Here is a 22,308-nt window from a genome sequence, read left to right on the forward strand (position 1 = left end):
GGGCCAGCCAAGTTCAAGGCAAGAGCCCTACCCATTGTACTAACTCTCAGGTTGCCCTCTTTTTATTCTTTCTCAATGTTGTTTAGGTACTATGTTGGGGAACACATATTTGAGGGTCTGCTGTGTTCCAGATTGTCATAAGACCTAGAAACTTATAAGTAAACAAAATAAAGAAAATATCTAACTTACTGTCATATAGCTTACTACTGAAGAGTGGGGTAAGAAAACAAAATATACAGAATATCAGATACAGAATATCAGTAAAAGGTGTGGTGGACAAAAATAAGAGTTGATGCTAAGGGATTATTGGCACTTACCCTCACACTCCTGTTTTCCCTCATCACTGTTTTTCCCTCTGTTGATTTAAGTATGCATTTGCCAATGACACAGTCCAGTCCCCTCCAGTACTCCTAGTCATAACCACTAGGTTTTTATCAGTCTGAGGTGTTTCATTCATATATGAAGTCCTATCACTCATTTTGGTTTGGAGCACCTCCAACCCCCATGCAGTGCTCAGGGACTACACCAGGGTCAGTGCTTAGGAGTCACTCTGGGTGCTTGGGGGACCGTATGTGGCAGAATAGTATGCAGTGCTGGGGATAGAACCAGGGTGGCCGCATGCAAGGTAAGTGTCTTATCCCTGCACTATCTCTCCCTTAAATTTTTATTCACTGTTTCCTTTTTTATCTCTGCACAATCTCTCAGTTTTCATCTCTCCTTTGGCCTCATGGCTCTTACTAGTTTTACACATTGCTTTAGAAATACAAGTTTTTGGTTTCCCTTTACTACTTCCCAGTGTTCAACCCAGACTCTGTTTTGTTTTTGTTTTGGGGCCACATTTGATGTATTCAGAGGCTGTTGGTAGTGGTGCTTAAGATATGAAACTCAGTGACCTTCAGCATACAAAGCATGATCTTTGACTTTTTGAACCACTTCCGTGCCTGCTGGACTAATTCCTTGAGGACAAAGCCTGCATCATTTTATTCTTGAAATACATTTGTTATCTGATACATAGTAGATATTTAAAAATCTATTGCATGAGAAATAAACTAGTTTGCAAATTATTTTTCAGATTCGATACATTTCTCAGACTCAAGGGTTACCTGGAGAACAGTTGTTGAATGTGGGGACAAAATCCACAAGATTTTTTTGCAGAGAAACGGATATTTCTCATTCCAGTTGGAGATTAAAGGTAATTAAATAAAGAAATTTTGGAAAATATTTCTAAGGTGTTTCATGTATGAAATATTCTCTTGCTCTGTTTATCTTATTTTTGGATTTTGGGCCACACCTGTTGGTGCCAGGGCTTACTTCTGGTCCTGTACTCAAGGATCACTCCTGACAGGCTTGGGATAAATGGGGTTCTAAGAATCTAACCTTGGCCTACTGCATGCAAGGCAAGCATCCTATCCACTGTACTTTTGCCCTAGTCCCCTTTTCTTTTGTAATAAATTTTGTGTTTTATATTTAATCTTTTCTGGGTTCTGTGTTTTTAAGCGTTACAGAGCAGGAACCCAGTGCCTAATACATATCATAAGTACTAAAACATATCTAAATTACCTAATTTATTTGAGGAGCAATAATCAGTGCTTAATTTTAAATTACTTTGTATAAGGAGCTTTTGCTATTTTTTGGTCTCATAGACATAGTTTAGTTCCTTTATTTTTGTTGTTGTTGTTGTTGTTCTTTTTTTTTTCCTTTTTGGGTCACACCCAATGATGCTCAGGGGTTACTCCTGGCTCTGCACTCAGGAATGACTCCTGGCGGTGATGGGGGGACCATATTAGATGCTGGGAATTGAACCCGGGTCAGCCATGTGCAAGGCAAACACACTACCTGCTGTACTATCGCTCCAGCCCCCTGTTGTTACTCTTTAAAAAATATTTTTTGTTCATGTTTTGAGACTACTTGCCCTAGAATATTCACTATATTAGACTAAATGCTATAAATTAAAAGAAATTGAAATTTACAAGTGGTGGGTAATAATATGCTATTTTCTCCTTGATATATTTAATAAGACACTTGAAGAGCATGAGGCAGAGACTGGAATGAAGTCTAAAGAAGCCAGAAAGTACATATTCAACAGTCTGGATGATATAGTGCATGTGAGTAACATCGTGGCATTTGTCAGTCTTCCATGTTCATGATGGAGTGCTTGCTAGTTCTAAACTTTTGAATGAAATTGATATGGAGGGTTTAGGAACTAATTGCATTTGTTTTTATCAAACTTTTCTTTTATACTAGCCCATTCTTTACATAATGTGTTTTCTTTAAAGGAAAACTAGCAGCTAGATTTATTTTCCTCATATCTTGCTAAAAACAGATTTTTAAAAATAAACTAACTCTCTGCTTTGAATGCTATTTGTTACTTAAAACATTTCAGAAAGTCTTGTGTAAATTCAGTCCTTGTTTAAGAATAATAAATTTTACCATGTTCTTTCCTATGTTGTGATAGATACTTTTTAAACCGTGAAGCTTTAACATAAGCATCCTCTATGCCTTATTTTATTTGATGACTTGATTATTTCTTAGGTGAACACAGTGATGGATTTGGAAGGAAGTGATCTTTTGGCTGAGAAAGCTGATAGAAGAGAATTTGTTAGTCTGTTAAAGAAAATGTTGCTGATTGATGCAGATTTAAGAATTACTCCAGCAGAGACTTTGAACCATCCTTTCGTTAATATGAAACATCTTCTAGATTTTCCACATAGCAACCAGTATGTTACCTTAAAATCTTTTTACCTGATAATGGATAAATAATAGCAGGTTTATTGAAGGTCATGTTGGTAGAAAAATTATTAAATTTTTATGTAAGTTGAGTGTAAGAATGCCCAGTGACCTTGGGAAAGTGGCAGAGTAGAACTTCAACACAAATCTGAATTGTATGCCAGTATTCCTTTTAATTTCCTCTATATCCTTTCTCCTCTGTTGCAAAAAAAAATTTTTAACATAGGTTAGTAGAGGATATGAATACTCAAATTGAGATGATGTTACAATTAAACAGTTCTTACAAATTATTTGAATCCTTAGGCCTCTTTTTTTTTTATAAAAACTAGAAGTGAAGTGATTTAAAATCAGCTCCTTTTCATATTTAAAAAAGACTACAAAGGGGGCTGGAGCGATAGCACAGCAGGTAGGGCGTTTGCCTTGCACGCGGCCGACCCGGGTTCAAATCCCAGCATCCCATATGGTCCCCTGAGCACCGCCAGGGGTGATTCCTGAGTGCATGAGCCAGGAGTAACCCCTGTGCATCGCCAGGTGTGACCCAAAAACAAAACAAAACAAAACAAACAAAAAAAGACTACAAAGAAAGGATAGAGATAAACTTGTATTTGTTGTTGTGATTTCCCTAAAAAATTGTGACTTGTGAAGCCCTAACTACTCCCCTTCCAAACACTAGAAACTTAAAAAAAGAAAAAAATTAACCTTATGTAGGCACTTTGAAGATAGTGTAATAACCACTTGGTTGGTGATATCTAATAGTTGGTGATACCAGAAATCTAGAAATTTATGGGAAAGTAGAGGAATATAAAATTATAGTATGCTGATAAAAAGACTTAATTTTGATTCCTTAAGAAAAGTACTGCCAAAAAAAAAAAGTCCTGCAGGACCTAGAGAAGTAGTAGAGGGGGGTTGAGGTGTTTGCCTTGCATGCGCCACTCCAGTTTGATTTCTGGCACCGTCATTTTCATGTACTGCCTGGTGTGATTCCCCAAGCACACAGCCAGGGAGTAAACCTGAGCACAGCCAGGTTTGACCCCACCCTCTACCCCCCAAAAATTGTAGATATAAGATACTCTTACTTGTTTAAAGTTTTATCTTTTCCTGTGGGATTTCCTAATAGAAATAGTACTTTAAATGAGCATGTTTAGTATAAGCCATAGAATATTTTTCTTTTGGAAATAATTTTAAAATGTTAATAATGTACATTAATTTTAAGTTACTGAACTTCAAAATAATTTTTATTTTGCAGTGTAAAGTCCTGTTTTCATATTATGGATGTTTGTAAGTCCCATCCAAATTCATGTGACAGAAATAATCACAATAAAACTTCACTTTTAAGACCTGTTGCTTCCAGCAGTACTGCTAATCTGACTGCAAATTTTGCTAAAATTGGTACATTAAGAAGTCAGGTAAGACATTATAGTATTTAATAATTTACATTTTGTTCTTATATTTGCTCATTTTGCTTTTGAAATTCACAGAAATTTTATGTCAACTGTGGGAAGTTGATAGTGCTTATGGGGTTTTACTATGGCTGTGACGTTAAATCTCTTAATGCTTTAGGATGGTAGTTGAAACATCTGTTCATTCATTTTTGCCCCCCCTTTCATATTTTATTTGCTCGGTATCCTTCATTTCTCCTTCTGTGCCAGAGCTCTGTGGTCCTGTGAGTTCAGAACCAGTTCTGAGCCAAGTATAGATACTGAATATCAAAATTTTAGATAATGACCCCTAAACTTGAAACCAAAAACAGGAAGAGCATTTACTAGGCTCTATTTCTGTGTTTATTTTGTCACAGAACTGTGTGTTTCTTTTTTATTGTGGAAGCATACAGTGTTTATACTTTACCACACCCACGTCCAAAGTGCCAGCACCTGCACCTCTACTACCTGTTCCTAGGTTTCCTTCTTGCTCGCCTCATCCCTCCTCACCTTCTCAGACTTATGATTTTGTTTTGAGTTTTTTTGTGGAGGGGGGAAACACCAAAAATAACCCAGGTTTACTTAGGGTGTGTTGCTGCTTTGCCCTCAGGGATCATTTTTGGGGGTGCTGAGGGATCAGGACCATATGTGGTGCCAAGGATTGAGTCCAGATCAGCCATGTTTAAGGCAAACGCCCTACCCATTGTACTATTGCTCTGTCCCCCAGAATTAAGATTTTGTTTTTTTGTTACTTTTTTTGGCTTTTTGGGTCACACCCAGTGATGCTCTGGGGTTGCTCCTGGTTCTGCACTAAGGAATTACTCCTGATGGTGCTTGGGGGACCATGTGGGATGCCAGGGCTCAAACTCAAGTTGGCCACATGCAAGGCAAATGCCCTACCCACTGTACTATTGCTCTGGCCCTTTAGGAAATGCTTTTGAATTCTGTTTTTAAAGCATGTATGTGTCAATTAGGAAAATGTTCCATGTAATTGAGTGTACATTGGTTGTTTTAGGCATTGAGTACATCTGCTCACTCAGTAGTGCACCACGGAATTCCCTTGCAGGCTGGAACTGCTCATTTTGGCTGTGGTGATGCTTTCCAGCAGACACTGATTATCTGTCCCCCAGCTATTCAAGGTATTCTTTTATTTAAGTTTTTTTTTTTTTTTTTTTTTTGTAATTTAGACATGTGTTATTGTAAACATACTTAGGTACCTTTTAACTGTATTGCATAATCTTTATTATATTTGGTATTGTATTTGAATTTAATTTAAGCTGATCACTAGCCTTTAGATTGATTATATTAATCAATCTAAGGTAATAAGCATACAATAGTGTTGACTTTCATGGTTTTTATGTACTTTCTATACTTCACCACTACTGAACGACATAAGATGCCCTCCATCACTGTCCTTATGTCACTTCTTTCCCACCCATCCTCACTGCTTGGTAAGCTTAGTTCTGCAATTAAAGACCAAGGGTTTTTTGTCATTCTGTGTTTACTTGTTTTGTTTCTCTTTATGCCATACATATGGCTGAGATTATCAGTATTTTTTTCTACCTCTGACTTTATATCTCATCAAACTGCAATATTCATTTTTTCTTTTGTCTACATGATATTTCACTGCATATACCTACCACAACTTCTTTTTCCATTCATTGGTCATTGGACATTTGGGACATAATTGTGCACATATGTTTTTGAATTAATGTTTATGTGTTCTGGGAAGATAGCAAGAAGTGGAATCACTGTATCACATGGAAACTCTATTCTAATAAAGTCTTTTTGAGAAGTCTTCATACTGTTTTCCATAGAGACCCGGTGGCATTCTCACCAGTGACCCTTTTTTACCACATCTCTGCCAATGCTGATTGTTTCTAGTCTTTTATGATATTTGCAATTTGCACCTATGTGAGATAATCTCAATTTTTGATTTGTGTTTCCCTCATAATAAGAGATGGTGAACACTTTTAATATGCCTACTACCTGTCTATATATCCTCTTTAGGGCAAAAATCTACTTATCTCATATCCCCCAGGTTTGGATGGACTTTTTTGTTACTGAGCTTTACAAAAGTTTTATAAATATTATCCCTGTGAGGTATGGTGTGTCAATAACTTCTCCCATTCAGTAGAGTTGTTTAATTTTAGCCCTTGTTTCTTTTGCTATGCAAAAACCTTTTAGGTTGATGTAGACCATTAATTTGTTTTTGTTGCCTTTGCCAATGAGTTAAATCATTAAAGACACTGCCTAAGTCTACCGGAGAGTTCTGCCTGTTTTCTGGCTCCTGGTCTCATGTTGACGTCTTCAGTCAACGCTGGGTTAACTTTTGTTGCACTCATGTCTTGACTGAAGCTCATGTTCATTAACAAAAAGGATCATATGATACTTGTATTTCCTGTCAAGCCTTGCATGATAAAATGCCTTAGTAGAAATTAATGAGCTTGGCAAGCTATGGGTGTTCCTGTATTGGGTATCACTGCTTTGTATGTTCAGGTAAGTACATTATCATTATTACTAAACATCGAGGTGACTCAGTGTTCAGTTCTTTAAATTTTGGTCAAGGAAATTTTGTCTCCAAATATCTTGAAGCTTAGGTTTAAAAGAAGGGGGGAAAAAAGCAATTCTGCTATACTAGAGTATAGGGTTAGAGCACAAGTCTACCAGGTATCTGACCCAGGTTCTCTTCCGGGTACCACAAGGTGTCTGCAAGCATGGCAGGGTACAGCCTGAAGACCCCTTGCAATTCTGGGGTGGCCTGGATAGTCCTTGACACCATCGCTTTGTATCCTTTTACATCCTCTTCACAACGTGGAAGGAGTCATGGGCCAGTTGGCCTAGAATGTCCTTAGAGCCTTGGGCCTCGGTAGCTCTTCTTGGAAGGTTTCCAGGGAAAACAAAACAAAACAAAAACCTGATTATTTTGTCCCTTTAGATAAAAGGAATAGGATAGCAGTTAGGGCATTTGCCTTGCATATAGCCGACCTGCGTTCAATCCCCAGCACTCCATAGGTCCCTCAAGGCCACCAGGAATGCAACTCCTCAGTGCAGAGCCAGGAATACGGCCTGAGCACTTCTGGGTGTGCCTCCCGCACATCCTCAAACAAAAGGTATTGTCTGGGACAAGGAAGGTGGTAGGTAGCTTGTCGGTGGAGCACTTACCTTGCAAGTGTAGGGCCCTGGGATCAATCCCTCAACACTCCTGCTACAAATGACATGAGAATTTGTTCCTTTCTTTCATCCTTGTTGAATTCTGCTTCTTCTCTAATACTAACTAGATATGCTTAGATACCTTTTCTTGGAGAATCAGGTGTACTTTTTGAAAAGATTAAAACATTCAGTCAAAAAAACATTAGAGTTCAGAGGGTAGAACACATTGGTAGCAGTTTAAAAGCCTCTGATGGAGGCCAAGAGATAGTACAGCAAGCAAAGTGCTTTATTTGCAGCTCAGCTAACCTAGGTTTGATCTGCCACACCACATATGGTTCCCTAACCTTGCCAGGTGTGTGTAAGCCTTGAGCCAGGAGTAACCCTTGAGCGCAGCTGGGTGTGACTCCAATCCACCAAAACAAAACTTGATTCTGATGAAATAAATACAAGATCCCCATTCTCTTTAGGATTAATGCTTAACATTTGTTTGTGCAATAAAAAGTATAAGGTTCTTGTATTTATGGGTGGGGGGGGCTCCCTGGTGGTGCCTAGGAGGCCCAAGGGCCCTATTAGTGAGAATGTGAAGCTACATGGGCCATGAAATTCCAGGATTCCCTGAGCTCACCTCAGTGGTGTTGAGGGCCTCCACATCACTGTTGGGGAACTGTGTGGTGCTGGAAACCAAAGCTGGGTTGGGCACATACTTGGCCTGTGCTACAGCTCCTGTACTCTCTCCTGTCCCTTTTTCTTTTAAAATTGGTGAATTGTATTTTATTGAAATTAAAAGAGTACTGTGTGCATGAGGCCTGGGTTCGCTTTCTTGTTCTGCATGGTCTTCCTAGTGCCTTTGGGAGGGACCTCCCCTTGCACTGAGCTGAACTTCTGAGTACTGCTGAGGGTACTTCCCCCAAAGAATTGACAGTAAGATGCAGTAATGTAAGACAGAATTGGTGAATATATTTTTGCCAGTGGACTGGAGCAATAGCACAGCGGGTAGGGTGTTTGCCTTCCATCCCTATCGGAGAGCCCAGAAAGCTACCGAGACTATCCTGCCCGCACGGCCAGAGCCTGGCAAGCTTCCTGTGGCTTATTCAATATGCCAAAAACAGTAACAACAAGTTTCACAATAGAGACGTTACTGGTGCCCGCTCAAGCATGGATGAACAAGGGATGACAGTGCTACAGTGCTACTGTTTAGCCACTGGTCTGCGGATTGGTGATAGGGATTGAGATCATCTTCCTGTCAGTCTATTTTGAAAGTAATTGCTGCAGTAGATTGGAATGATGACATAGTGACTTTATTCTTGTAACTAGACTTGTAAGGATGTCTCTATAATCTTATTTGGAGTGATACTAAGTGATATTACTTAGTGTCTCAAAAATTTAATGACATGAAGCTGAATATTTGCAAGTGGCTTTTGCAATATATGATTCTAGTATTAAGATTAACAGGCTTATGTGCTGGTAATCCTGCTTTCTACTTTTCCCAGTGGGTATGCAAAATAGCAGGGCATATTTGTACTGGTATGTCAGCAGTTCTCTACCAGAAATATAATGCATTAAGCCACACTGGGTAAGTTTTGTTATATCATTGTATGTGGTAGGAATTATTAACTTTTTCATTTTCACTGGAGATTGAAATGAGTGTTCTGTTCCTACATTTTCTTGATTTATATGTCCCATCATGTTCATTAAAATGATGTACGCTCCTTCCCCTCCCTGGGTACCAAGAGTAAGATCTCTACAGTTTTAAAGAAGGGAATACTTAAAGTAGCTTAAAGATTTTGTGATTAATATTGACCTATACTAGATTAGATCTGTGTTTCCCAGAGTGGTTTGCATTGTTTTGTTCCCCCTTAAATTTTGTTCCGTCCACCCAAGACTATGGTTGGGAGGCCCTCTCTGTCTGTTTGCTTAAAGAAGGTAGATTACAAGCAGTGCTGGTGCTGAATAGTTCTTTTTTTTTTTTCTTTCCTGAAAAGTAGGGGGGTCATAGGTCAAATAAGTTTGGAAACATCTGTGTTAGATCATCAGGTTGTTAAACCAGATTTACCTTTATCAAAGGGAGAAAATTCTTGAAAGGGCCTATAAAACAGCAGCAGAATACTTAATAAGGAATGGGAAGTTTCAAGAAAAATGTCTACATTTTTTACTTGCATTTAAAAACGGTAGAAAGAGCAGTTTTGGGGCTGGAGTGATAGCATAGCAGGTAGGGTGTTTGCCTTACAGTAAGCGGCCGACCTGGGTTCAATTCCCAGCATCCCATATGGTCCCCTGAGCACCTCCAGCAGTAATTCCTGAGTGCATGAGCCAGGACTAACCCCTATGCATCGCCAGGTGTAACTGAAAAAGAAAAAAAAAAGAACAGTTTTGTAATTTTTGGAATGTTTTCCTAAAATGCTTTGTTAATGTGACCATTCTAATCAGAAATTTAGCACTTTTTTTTTACATATATATACTTGTCTTTTGTCCTTTTTTAAAAATTTTCAGCACCAGAATTTACAGTGCTGTTAATAGTAATGTTAGTGTATCAACATCCATCCCTGCTATCTCTGGACCCTTTTCCCCCTTCCTCTTCCCTCCCACTGTTGTTTAACAAACTCACTTCTATGAGCAGACTTCCCGGGTCTCTAAACATTAACCATTGTTTATTCCTTACTGTCTTTCTCTGTACTTCATGTTTGAGAGATATAGTCAGTGTTTCTCCCCCATCCTTTGACTCACTTTGCTGAACATAGTAACCTCCAGTTCAGCAAGTTGTGGTGAGCTGCAGAATTTCATCTTTTCCAGTAACTGAGTAGTGTTCTGTTATGTATATGTACGACAACTTCTTTATCTCTTCAACTGTTCTTGGACATGTGGTTGTTACCTGATTTGGGCAATTGTGGATAGTGTTGTAGTGAACATAGGACTTAGTATTTTCAATTCAATAGCTTTACAAAGTCAACTCAGCAGATTTCATTTCAGAACTCTTTCTGTTTTACAGGTATTCCTGCAACACATGGTAAACCCACTAGCTATTCAATAAGAGTAGATAATACTGTTCCACTTGTAACTCAGGCACCAGCTGTACAGCCGCTACAAATTCGACCTGGAGTTCTTTCTCAAGTTAGTAACAGTTCATTATTTTACAAATATGCTTGCTTCCATATACTCCATTATGAACGCTTATCCATTTATGATATCGGCATGTGCTGATGAAAGTGAAAATTGTCTGTATGGTAATTTAGTTTTTTGTAGCATTGAGGCTTTAACTTTTATAATTATTACTCGATTACAACTTTAATTTATCTTGTACATTAATCATAGTAAAAAATGAATTACTTGTATGTAACTTCTTTACTTATCTTTTGGCGCAGCAGACATGGTCTGGTAGAACTCAACAGATGCTGGTACCTGCCTGGCAACAGGTCACACCCATGGCTCCTGCTGCGACCACATTGACTGCTGATGGCGTGGCTGGTTCACAGAGACTTGGCGACTGGGGGTAAGTTACAAACAGAAGTGCTTCTTCACAGATAGTCTGCAGAGTCAGTTTTGATAAAGAAGGGATTCACTTTTTCTAAACTTTCTTCCTAGGAAAATGATTTCACATGGCAATTGTTACAGCTCAGTGGTGCCACAACCTCTTCTAACCAATCAGATAACTTTATCAGCCCCTCAGCCAATTAGTGTGGGCATTGCACATGTTGTCTGGCCTCAGCCTGGTACTACCAAGAAAAATAAACTGTGCCAGAACAGGTTGGTACTGATATTTTAAATTTTTCCTGCATTTTTAGAATTAAGTTTTTAAATAAAATTTGCATGCACACTCTCATGCTTTCAAAATGACCTCTGCGATAGCTTGTTATAAACATAATGGCTTCTACCTTCTCAATTCCTCAGAGGAATTTTGATAAAGCTAATTTGGATGGGAACCAGGAAAAGAGGAAATAAATAGTTTCAGTTAGTAAGATTGTCTTCATTGCCATCTTGGTATATTATCGTCTTAAAATGTAGCACTTCTAGAAATTCAGATATTCACATTTACTACGACCCTCATCCCCCCAAAAAAAACAATTGGAATGTGTGTAGATACAGTTTACACCTAAAATTTTAGAGGTATTTTATGTTTTACAAAACTAGGGGTCTTGTCTTTATGTGTTGTCTGCATGATATTGAGCAAGTAGAGTTCATATCGCTTAGTTTAATTTAAGAAAAGTTCGTAAATTTTTTTCATAGAAGTGATATATTGTTCCTTTGCAGGAGTAGTTCATTGCAGAATACCAATATCCCACATTCAGCATTTATTTCTCCAAAGATAGTAAATGGGAAAGATGTGGAGGAAGTAACTTGCGTAGAAACACAGGACAATCATGACTCAGAAGGCGAGACAAGAAATGGTTGTGAAACATCCATCAGGCAGGACTCAGACGCAGCGGTTTCAGACAGGCAGCGGCAGACCATCATCATTGCTGACTCCCCCAGTCCTGCTGTGAGTGTGATCACTATTAGCAGTGACACGGATGAGGAAGAGACATCACAGAGACATTCACTCAGAGAGTAAGTGTTGAATTCAGTATCCTGTGTGCATCTGCCTCCTCATAGAATAAGGACGGTGCTCTCTGGTCTGCTGGGAAAATATAAAAGAAACAACATTTCTTCCACTTTTCTCTTTGTTTACCTGTCTTTGGAGTAAAGTCTTCAGAATAGAATGTGAGATTCTGCACCGAGAGCACTTCCTAAATAGTATGGTTATAGGTTATTCTAGTGTTCTTTTCTATATTTGTAATCTTTAGATTGTGTGTGCAGTTGCTTTTTATATTCTTAATGAAACCATGGATCTTGGCTACGTGGGGAATATTTTCTCATTTTAACCCTTTTCCCCCCCTCTTCCCTCTGCCACTAGATGTAAAGGTAGTCTAGATTGTGAAGCTTGCCAGAGCACTTTGAATATTGATCGAATGTGTTCCTTGAGCAGTCCTGATAGTACTTTGAGTACCAGCTCCTCAGGGCAATCCAGCCCATCTCCTTGCAAGAGACCGAACAGGTACAAGGATTTCAATAGTGGTATATAATAAATACTAAGAGTACTAAAACACTTATCGTTTCTTTTTGTTGGTGTTTTGATTAGTAAATGCCTCTCAGTTTGCTATACTGGCTACTGTTTAACATAATATTTTTGAGTTCGATCAGTTTTTATAAACTCGGGTTTGAATTAGTATTTTTCTCTATTGTTATAGAATAGATCTGAACAAAAATTTGAGTTTCTAATTTTTTTCTTTAAAAGAAAGTGTCTAGGGCTGGAGCGATAGTAGAGTGGGTAGGACACTTGCCTTGCATGTGGCTGACCCAGCAGATTTGATCCCCAGTATCCCATATGGTCCCTTGAGCACCACCAGGAATAATATCTGAGTGTAGATCCAGGAGTAATTCCTGAGCATCACCACATGTGGCCCTCAAACAAACAATAACAGATATTTTTGGATGAAACTTTCAATTAAATGCTGTGATTTACAAACTGTTCGCAATACAGTTGTTTCAGTTATTCAGTATTCCAACACCAGTTCCACCACTGTGCCCTTCCCTTCACCAATTCTCCATCATCCCCCCACCTCTGCCCCAATCCTGCTGCTTTTAACAGGCTTAAAATATTTTCCTTTATAGGGGCTGGAGCGATAGCACAGCGGGTAGGGCGTTTTCCTTGCACGCAGCCGACCTGGGTTCGATTCCCAGCATCCCATATGGTCCCCTGAGCACCTCGAGGGGTAATTCCTGAGTGAAGAGCCAAGAGTAACCCCTGTGCATCGCCGGGTGTGACCCAAAAACCAAAAAAAAAAATATTTTACTTTATATTGCTTATTACAACATATATCTTGTAATGGTGTTACTAAAATCATGGCCTGAGGATTTTCTGAGCTGCTAGATGTGGGGTTGAGCCTTCTGTGTTACAGTTTTCATCCACTGGGTGTGGTGCACTTTTGCTCATTTTTCCCATCTAATTTTTTGTGCTTCTACTGGACTGCCAGCTCTGAAATTTGATGGTGCTGTGCAGCCAGATATGCTGCTGCATGCTTCAGGAGCTTTGGAGTTGGGACAATCAGCTCCTTCCGTCTCTAGGGTCTCTCTGAGATCAGTCATGAAACTGGGCCATTTCTCTGGCAGCAGCGGGAGCTGGATGTGGGAGAGGGGAGCTCTGGCCCTATCCTGCTAAGGTTCTGAAGCTACAGAGATGGGCCTGGTGGTGGCCGGGCTTTCCTGGGATAGCTTAGTTGCTGGTATCTTTGAAATCAGTCGTGAAGCTGGACTTTTTTTTTTTTCCGATCAAGAACCCAACCCCTTTCCTCCTCTTCCCTCCCTTTTCTTCCCCTTCCTTCCCCTCCCCTGCTAAAGGGAAGAAACCCTTTAGGTAACATCTAGTATAAAAGGCCCCATGTGGGCCAGAATGAATGTAGGGTTAAAGTAACCCTAGTTCAATCCCTGGCACCACATACAGTCCCTGAGTACCTCCAGGGGTGGTGTTTGAGCACAGAGCCAGGTGTAAACCTTGAGCTTGTTGGGTGTGCCTCTCCCCACCTGCTGCAAACACCTCACATTGCCAAATAAAGAACACACATACCAAAATCTAATCGAAAATATTCAAAACACACGCCTATGTAGTATGTACCTTTTATACAGATTATCTGGAACAGTGCTCTTTTATAGTGTCTGGTTGAAATTTTTTGAAATTAATACAGTAGAATTTTATGAACTACTATGAAAGAATCAGGTGGGAAAGGAAAGGAGAAAAGTGCTAAAAATGATGTTTCTTCACAGGTCAGAATTACAGTTAGCAGTTGGGATAAAGAATTACTGTGAGAGTCTAGAAAAAGCCATGAAAATAAGTTATTGGACAAGAAGAAATTGTTATTTCAGAAAAGTGAAATAGCTGACTAAAGTCTTAGAAATTTGCTGGAGCCTATTTAAAAACTTACTAAAAATTCCATTCTGTTGTAGTATGTCAGATGAAGAGCAAGAGAGTGGTTGTGATACTGTGGATGGCTCTCCAACATCAGACTCTTCGGGGCATGACAGTCCGTTTGCAGAGAGTAGTTTTGTGGGGGACACTCATCAAAACACTGAACTGGTAACCTCTGCTGACACAAAATCCAAACCAGCTGTTTGTACTGTAGTGGTGCCACCAATAGGACTAGAGAATGGATTGAACGCTGATGAACATATGGCAAACACAGGTAAACTGAGTGCTCTCTGTTTCTTAAAAGGTCTTTGATGGCCAGGAGACCTAGATTTGACCCTTGGCACCACCTGGTCCTTGAGTACGACTCACTGGGTGTGGCCCAAAAATAAAAAAAATGGGGGGCGTCTTAATTTAGGAACCGCAGATTCAGAACAAAAGTCAAAAGGCATCTCTGAATTTTTAGCCTGTCATATTGAATCTGTTTTACCAAGAGATTTCTTCTGATATCTTCTAGAGCTTAGAATCATGAGATCTCTCTTATTTTTAATTTTAAGGTTTTCAAGTCACTGTTGTTTGAAACACCTTTTTTAATTTTTTTTAAATACAAAGACATTTGAAATTTTTATGTGATAAGGGAAAAGCAGCAACTTTAATGTTTCTGTCTTGTTTCCAGATTCTATATGCCAGCCATCAATAAAAGAACGAACAGCCCCTGGCAGGTTAAGCCAGCCTTCTACAGTGGGTAATCGGCAGCAGAAATTGCCATCAGCATTCCAGCAGCAGCATTTGAATTTCAGTCAGGTGTGTTTGTGGTCTTATAATGGATCCAAATCCAGCAGTTTCTCACTTAGAGGGAAAACTAATACTGAAACTCAATCAAGATTTCATAAATTTCATACTTTTTATTATACCAAGTGCCTAGAGTGAAGTTTAAGCATATTATTCGTAGACTACGAATTCTTGGGAAAGATTGGGCCCTTAGAATTCTCTTAAGGAATTTTAGACTCTATAGGTCAGAACATACATTAATGGATGAATGGCTTTATTCCTTATTTGTTGGTGCTGATGGTGATTTTCTGTCCTTATCGAGTACTTTACATCTAGCCAGTTCTGTACAGCAATTGTTTTCTTTCACTTGTGGAAAGAAAAGATTACAGGTATTGAGTCAGACCTGTGTAAATATCCCAGCATTACCAAACTTTGAATGTGTTAACCTTCTACTGGATGTCTTCAGCAAATCTGGATCACAGTTAATGAGAGTAATAGCTCTCATTAATAGGATCATGTATGTAAAGTATTAGCATTATATATAGATAGTTAAGTGATTATCATTAGTAATGATGGGGGCATTGATACTGTTGGTTATAGTAACAGTGTTATTATTTAATAAAATGTAATGAGTTTTAAATGCTAATACCAATATGCTTAAAACTGATATTTTTCTCTATACCTGTATGAGGTAATATCTGAGATGTCTCTATGGCCTATTAGTCACAGAGCATATTATAATAGCCGTTTCTTCCTTTTAACTTATATGTTGTTAATTCACTTTTTGTGTGTGTGTTTTGGGGTTTGCAATAGGTCCAGCACTTTACATCTGGGCATCAGGAGTGGAATGGAAATTTTGGACATCGAAGACAGCAAGCTTATATCCCTACTAGTGTTACCAGTAATCCATTTACTCTTTCTCACGGAAGTCCCAATCACTCAGCCGTTCATGCCCATCTGGCTGGAAATACGCACCTTGGAGGACAACCTACTCTGCTTCCATACCCATCATCAGCTACCCTCAGTAGTGCTGCACCAGTGGCCCACCTCTTAGCCTCTCCGTGTACCTCAAGACCTATGTTACAGCATCCAACCTATAATATCTCTCATCCCAGTGGCCTAGTCCACCAAGTCCCAATGAGCATAAATCCCCGCCTGTTACCATCCCCAACCATTCATCAGACTCAGTACAAACCTATCTTCCCACCACATTCTTACATTGCAGCATCACCTGCATTTACTGGATTTCCATTGAGTCCAACAAAACTCAGCCAGTATCCATATATGTGAAAACTCGAGTATATTGAGGAAGCTCAATGATACAAACATTTGATTAAAAATAAAACATGGTATTTAATAAATATTAGCCATGGCACAAGAAAATTATTTTTGAATCATGTAGACTTGGGTGCAATTTAAACAACTTTGAGCTTTAAAAAAAAACTCACTTTTAATGTGTTTTGCACATTTGGTATAACTTGTCTTTGGTCATGTTATCTTCTTATGTAGTAACTCTAGACAGGTGACTTATAGGAGCGGAAGTCCAGTTTTGCTCCTGCTATTTTTTATAAAATTGCCTTCTAACTAGTGCAAGACACGTCCACATTTGGGAAGCCATTCTGTGTACAGACTTAGAGCAACAAATGCACATATGTCAGAATTACAGCATACAAGTGAATTGTATTTTCTGTGTCTTAGTGTGTAAATGTTGGGTCACTTACCTAAGAAATTGAGCTATTGTTCTTTACATTTGCATGTGTCTTTGCATGGGCAAAATGTTGCCTAGACTTTGCTCTTAAATGTTGTTCTAATAATCTCAGCTGCATTGTAAACCGTTCCCACACATAGTGCCTTAAATATTTGAGGTTGTTAATGTTATTACCTATATATAAATGTTGAGGACTGCAGCACTTACAATTCAGACCTACTCTTTAGTTTTTCTTTTGATAGAGTAATGTTCATTTTGGGTTTTGTGTGGTATGATTTCAGGTCGTAGCTGTTTTTCCATACTAAGAGGGCAGCATGTTTGCTATAGCTGAATTCTGCTGTCTGATTTTTCAGAATGATCTAGCTTCAAGAAAAGCAAGCAGTTAGTAGTGCTTAAGAAAAATTGATTCAGTATCTAATGGATAGTTAATAACTGTCTCAACACAGCATTTTATATACTGTTAAGTGAAACTGCAATACAATCTAAGTTTATTTTGGGGAGTGTTTGCTATATAATTGGATTTAATAAAATGTTTAGAGGTACAGTAGGCATGATTTTGAGTAGATAATGGAAGAAAATGCAAAATACTCATTGATTCATGATGTGGTTTCATCTTAGCTTGGGCAAACCATGCAGTATTTAATAAATAGTAGCAGAATATTTACTATTGAAGCTTGAAAAGATGTGAGTTCTTTGTGTGCAATTTTTCATTTATGCATGTGAGAGGGGTTTGGTTTTTTTTTAAGTATTTTTACATTGTAGTACTTGTTTTGTTTGTTGGTGGTGTTTGCTTATTTAATACATTCCGTCAGGGACAGAAATTACATGCTTTTTTTCTTAGGAAGTGTGTGTGTATGTGTGTGTATGTGTGTGTGCGCGCCTGCGTGTGTGTATGTGTGTGTGTTTTTGTGGGGGGAGGGTGGTGGTTATGTTTAAATGAAGTTGCTTTTACAGCACCAAAGACTTAATCATCCGTTTCCTATATAAAAGGTAGCTACTTTTTGCATAGACCTCAAGTATATTGTAGTGTAGAGGTGGAATTTTAAGGAAAGGTATTAAACAGGCCGTGTTTTAGCTTATGGGCAAGTAATAAATTGTATCATTTATCTTGAATGTATCATAGATAAGCTGCTATATAACGATTGCCACTTCAGATAGCTGTGAAATTAGGTGATTAACTAGTTGTTATTTAGCCTTCTAATTTCTGTATAAGTCTAACTACATGAAATAGAAGTTGGGGTTTTGATTTTTTACTTTGCTTTTCTGTTTGGAGTGTCATTGTAACTACTGTATTGTAAATGATGGGAAAAACTGCATATGTTATTTTCGGGTGTGTTATTTGCATCAGTATTTTATCTCTATTAATGTTTGTGCTCATCACTGCATATAAAAACTTGGATGTATCAATGTAACTTAATTTTTTATTTTTCATACTGGCATTGTAGACACTTGAGAAAGCTGTATCTTGCAGGCTTGGCTTAACTTTTTTTTCCTTAAAAATCTGGAATATAAACTTAAGCATTTACTGGAATAAATAGTACAAAGCATTTGAGTGTAAAACTCTTGGATTTACAGCATTTCTTTGATAAATGAATGCATACCACTAGTACAGCTTTAGTACAGCATTGATAATAAGCTAATAATGGATAAACTTTTCTTTACTCCATTACACAAGCAGTGTTTTATTTAATAATCATCAATGAAATAAATGTGCCTCAAATTGATTTTAAAATTTACAGTATTAGATCATTAAAAAAACCAGCAGTACATTTTTAGTCACACTGAAAATGAAGGACATAATTTTCCCCACAAGTTTCAGTGTTTTTAGTAATCAATTCTATGCATTTTATATAAATAGAAATATATATATAAAACACATAAAGGAATAGCTTAAGATTAATTTAAAAGATTATTTACAGATGGTAAATTTATGGAATCACAATTTCAGTAAACATGCTGCCCTCCACAGCCTTCTCATTTTATTATTTATACAGTCTAGCAGTTTACTGGTACCTGCTCACTCCATGGAAAAGAATTAGTGCTGGCAATGGTTGTTTCAGAAGTGCCAGATAAAAGGAATTGATTGAAAATGTTTGTACAACAGCTGCAAAACTGGTGCAGTTTTCTTTTTGTCCAGGGCCATATTTACTAGCCCAAAGTGTCGTAGTTTCTGTTTTTCACTTCCTAGATTGAGATGGTCTTGATAAATTGACAGTAAATGATGAACTGGTAAACTGTAATGTTTTCATAATGTGATTGTAATATTTGATAAAGGTGTATTCCAGTTACACTGATCTCACACTGATTCTAATCATGGACTTTTTAATGTGTTTTTTAAAAAAGTCTAAATTTAGCATGTTAACAAAAGTATCTGGATTAACCTCTTTAAAATATTTTTTAAAACTGGTTTTCTTTGGTTTTAATGCTTCCTTAAATAAAACACTGCATGACTTCCAAGTTGCATATTTGCATACTATTTTAATTTGCAAAATTATTTTTATCAAATACCCTGATACTTTTCTGCCGGGGTATTTATGTTACTGTAGTAGCAAAACCTTTTCATTTTTCAAATCTCTACTATTTTAAACTGGGTTTGTGTTATGTCAAAGTTAAATCATACACTGCAAGGTGTAGGAAGATTTGATTACTGAGTTTGAACTGTTAACTGTTTTTAACAATTTTAGACTTGTGGCTTTCTTTCTTTGGTTTGTTTTTGCTTTTATTTCTATGCTACACTAGTTTGCCATGTAGCAATTGCACTGTGCAATATTACAATAAGGACTGGGAAAATTTTTATGGATGTAATGTCTATTACGGTTTGCGATAGTATTTCTCTCTAGTTCTCAGTGATTTAAATGTGACCAAGCCTTCTGTACTTTGTCACAAAAAGCGGGTTTTCCAGGTGACTATTTTGGTGAGTGTCAAAATAAGAATTTATGGTGTATTACTGTCGATTCACTTTGAATTAAAATATATATATTGCAGCAAACAGCTTGTTGACTTTTTTTCCACCTCAGAACCATTTACAGAATAGGAAAGAAAAGGATAATAACATTGAGTACCTCTTTCATACCATCTCATTTGCTTCTCGGAACCAACTGTGAGAAAACTATTCTCTTTGTTATATAAAAATGAAATAAGTTGAAAATATGTTAAGTTGCCTGAGCTCATATTGCCATCTGAGATATATAAAACTTCACTCCTTACCATAGCTAATCTACTTCCCACTGTACCTTTTAAACTGCACTCTGAGGCATGTGCCAGAATACAGCCACAGTGGAACTACAGCTCATTTATCTTAGTATTGTAAATAATATTTTAAAAATAGTGTTCTCTATACTATAATCTATTCTGAATATTTTATCCTGAATACATTCTGAATTTTATTTTCTGAGTATTTTATATTCTCTAAAAATTGTGTTCTGAATATTTTTGAGGCAAATATTTCTGTTCATTGTGCATTAATAATGAGGAATTGTGCATTTGTATGTTCTCAGAGGGCCATATGCAGTGTCCAGGATTGAACTTTAGTTAGATAAGACAAGCGCCCTACCCATTATTATACTATCTCTCTGGGCCAAGAAGCAGAACCATATATTTTAAAGGCATAAAACTAAACAATTTTAAGATAAAACATTTGAGTGAATGTGATTGGAGTAGATCTGTTAGGTATATCCTCAAATATTATCACATAGGTCAAGTGTCTGATGTTAAAAGAACAGCAATGGGAAAATTGGGGAGCATTTTACCTGATCATGCTACAGTCTCACATACTGAAAACACGTTATCAATCTTCCTTAGGAGAAATTTTAATTGAAGCATTATATAAATATATACAAGCTGTTGTGTGGTTTTCTTCATTCACTATTTTGTTTGTAAGAAGCATTCATATTGTGTATAGTTGTAGTTCATTTGTCCTAATTGTATTCTTTTGTGTACATGCATTATTATGTTTTGTTGTTGGGCATTGGACTCCTTTTTTTGTGCTAGAAGTTGTGTTACTATGAACATGGCTGAATTTCTTTTAGTTGTGTTTGTAGATAAGGATTAGTTTGGTCAGAGGATTTACCTTTTATTTCACATAGGTATTATTTCATATCAAATTCATATAGGTATTATTTGATATTAAAAACTTCACATTATTTCACATTATTCGATATTTAAAACAATATTCCAAAGTCAGTTTACGCTTAACAATGTATAAAAGATTTAGTTATTTGACACCTTTGCATATTTTTCTCTCCACACATTTTTATGGGTGTGAGTTGTTAAAAGTGTGAATATTTTTATATATTCCAAAGCACTAATTTTACTTATAGATGAAACCCAGGTTTTGCAGTTTATTTGAAAATCAGTTGGCTTAGAATACTTACTTAGCTGGGTTTTTTTTAAATTAAAAAAAAATTTTTTTTGCTTTTTGGGTCACACCTGGCAATGCACAGGGGTTTAGTCTACACTCATGCACTCAGGAATTACTCCTGGCAGTGCTCAGGGGACCATATGGGATGATGGGAATTGAACCCAGGGTCGGCTGCATGCAAGGCAAACGCCCTACCCGCTGTGCTATTGCTCCAGCCCCTTAGCTATTTAAATGGATCTAAATGGATCCATTTAAATAGATCTAAGTATATAAATTTTTTCTAAGGAGATGAAGAAAACCTTTACTTGATGCATACAAACCAGTCAGTACCTAACACAATAGATTATGCCATTGAAACGTTCAGTAATTAACTGAGTATAGCCACCTTCTAAGCCTCTGTGCTGTGGATGTACCAATGGACAAAAGATTTTCTTCCTTATTCCTTCCTTCACTGTCTTTAAATGCATAGGCATTTACTTTTTTAGTGGGAAAGAAGTATTTAAGTGACAATTGGTGGAATGATGATAATAACATACACTGCTTGGGAGAGGCCATGTTGGGGAATGCTTCTGTGAGATTTCAGCTATGACAAGGCAGGCTCAGCCCCAAACTTCTTCACATCATTTAGGGCCAGAGAGATAGTATAGGAGTTAAGGCCCAACTCTGGCTCAATCCCCAATACTGTATGTGGTCCCCTGAGAACCCCCCAGGAGTGATCTCTGAGCAGAGACTGCTGGTCAGTCACACAGGTGAAGAGTATCCTGATAGAGCAGCATGTGCAGGGGCCTCATGAATGGACTTTTAATATGGGCAGTGTGACAATGTGACAGTGTGAATGGGAGCAGGGGCAGAAGTGGGCTGGTGACATTTCCCAAAAGAAGGAAATTGACATGTTTAGTGTATCCCATAGATAGATAGATAGATAGATAGATAGATAGATAGATAGATAGATAGATAGATAGATAGATAGATAGATATGTAGCAAGCAGTAGGATGTTCTCCTTGCATGCAGCTGACCGGGGTTCGATTCCTCTGCCCCTCTCGGAGAGCCTGGCAAACTACCAAGAGTATCTCACCCACGCGGCAGAGCCTGGCAAGCTACCCGTGGCGTATTCGATATGCCAAAAACAGTAACAAGTCTGTATCTGCAAGGATACAGTCCCGCTGTCTCTGTCCCAAGAGTTTTCATCTGTCCCAACGTTTGTTTTTTACCCCTCACTAGAAGTTTTATCGTTTT

The 22,308-nt window shown here is 37.8% G+C and overlaps 1 protein-coding gene across 3 annotated transcripts in view; it reads left to right on the plus strand.

Moving 5' to 3' along the window:
* The window catches only part of HIPK3 (homeodomain interacting protein kinase 3), a 92,448-nt gene extending 72,748 nt beyond the window's left edge, over positions 1 to 19,700 (plus strand). The window contains exons 4-16 of one of the 3 annotated variants that reach the window (XM_055142115.1): positions 1,073 to 1,192; positions 2,019 to 2,105; positions 2,533 to 2,717; positions 3,974 to 4,133; positions 5,161 to 5,284; positions 10,285 to 10,406; positions 10,658 to 10,785; positions 10,878 to 11,039; positions 11,544 to 11,840; positions 12,187 to 12,327; positions 14,274 to 14,509; positions 14,909 to 15,036; positions 15,817 to 19,700. In XM_055142115.1, the coding sequence (XP_054998090.1) occupies positions 1,073 to 1,192; positions 2,019 to 2,105; positions 2,533 to 2,717; positions 3,974 to 4,133; positions 5,161 to 5,284; positions 10,285 to 10,406; positions 10,658 to 10,785; positions 10,878 to 11,039; positions 11,544 to 11,840; positions 12,187 to 12,327; positions 14,274 to 14,509; positions 14,909 to 15,036; positions 15,817 to 16,293 (2,367 nt within the window). In that variant the 3' untranslated portion in view covers positions 16,294 to 19,700. The remainder of the gene's footprint in view (positions 1 to 1,072; positions 1,193 to 2,018; positions 2,106 to 2,532; positions 2,718 to 3,973; positions 4,134 to 5,160; positions 5,285 to 10,284; positions 10,407 to 10,657; positions 10,786 to 10,877; positions 11,040 to 11,543; positions 11,841 to 12,186; positions 12,328 to 14,273; positions 14,510 to 14,908; positions 15,037 to 15,816) is intronic. The other 2 variants (XM_055142116.1, XM_055142117.1) reach the window with 2 other exon arrangements.
* The last annotated feature ends 2,608 nt before the right edge of the window (positions 19,701 to 22,308 follow it).

Source organism: Sorex araneus, chromosome 6, assembly GCF_027595985.1.
Source record: "Sorex araneus isolate mSorAra2 chromosome 6, mSorAra2.pri, whole genome shotgun sequence".
In the NCBI taxonomy this organism is placed as follows: Eukaryota; Metazoa; Chordata; class Mammalia; order Eulipotyphla; family Soricidae; genus Sorex; species Sorex araneus.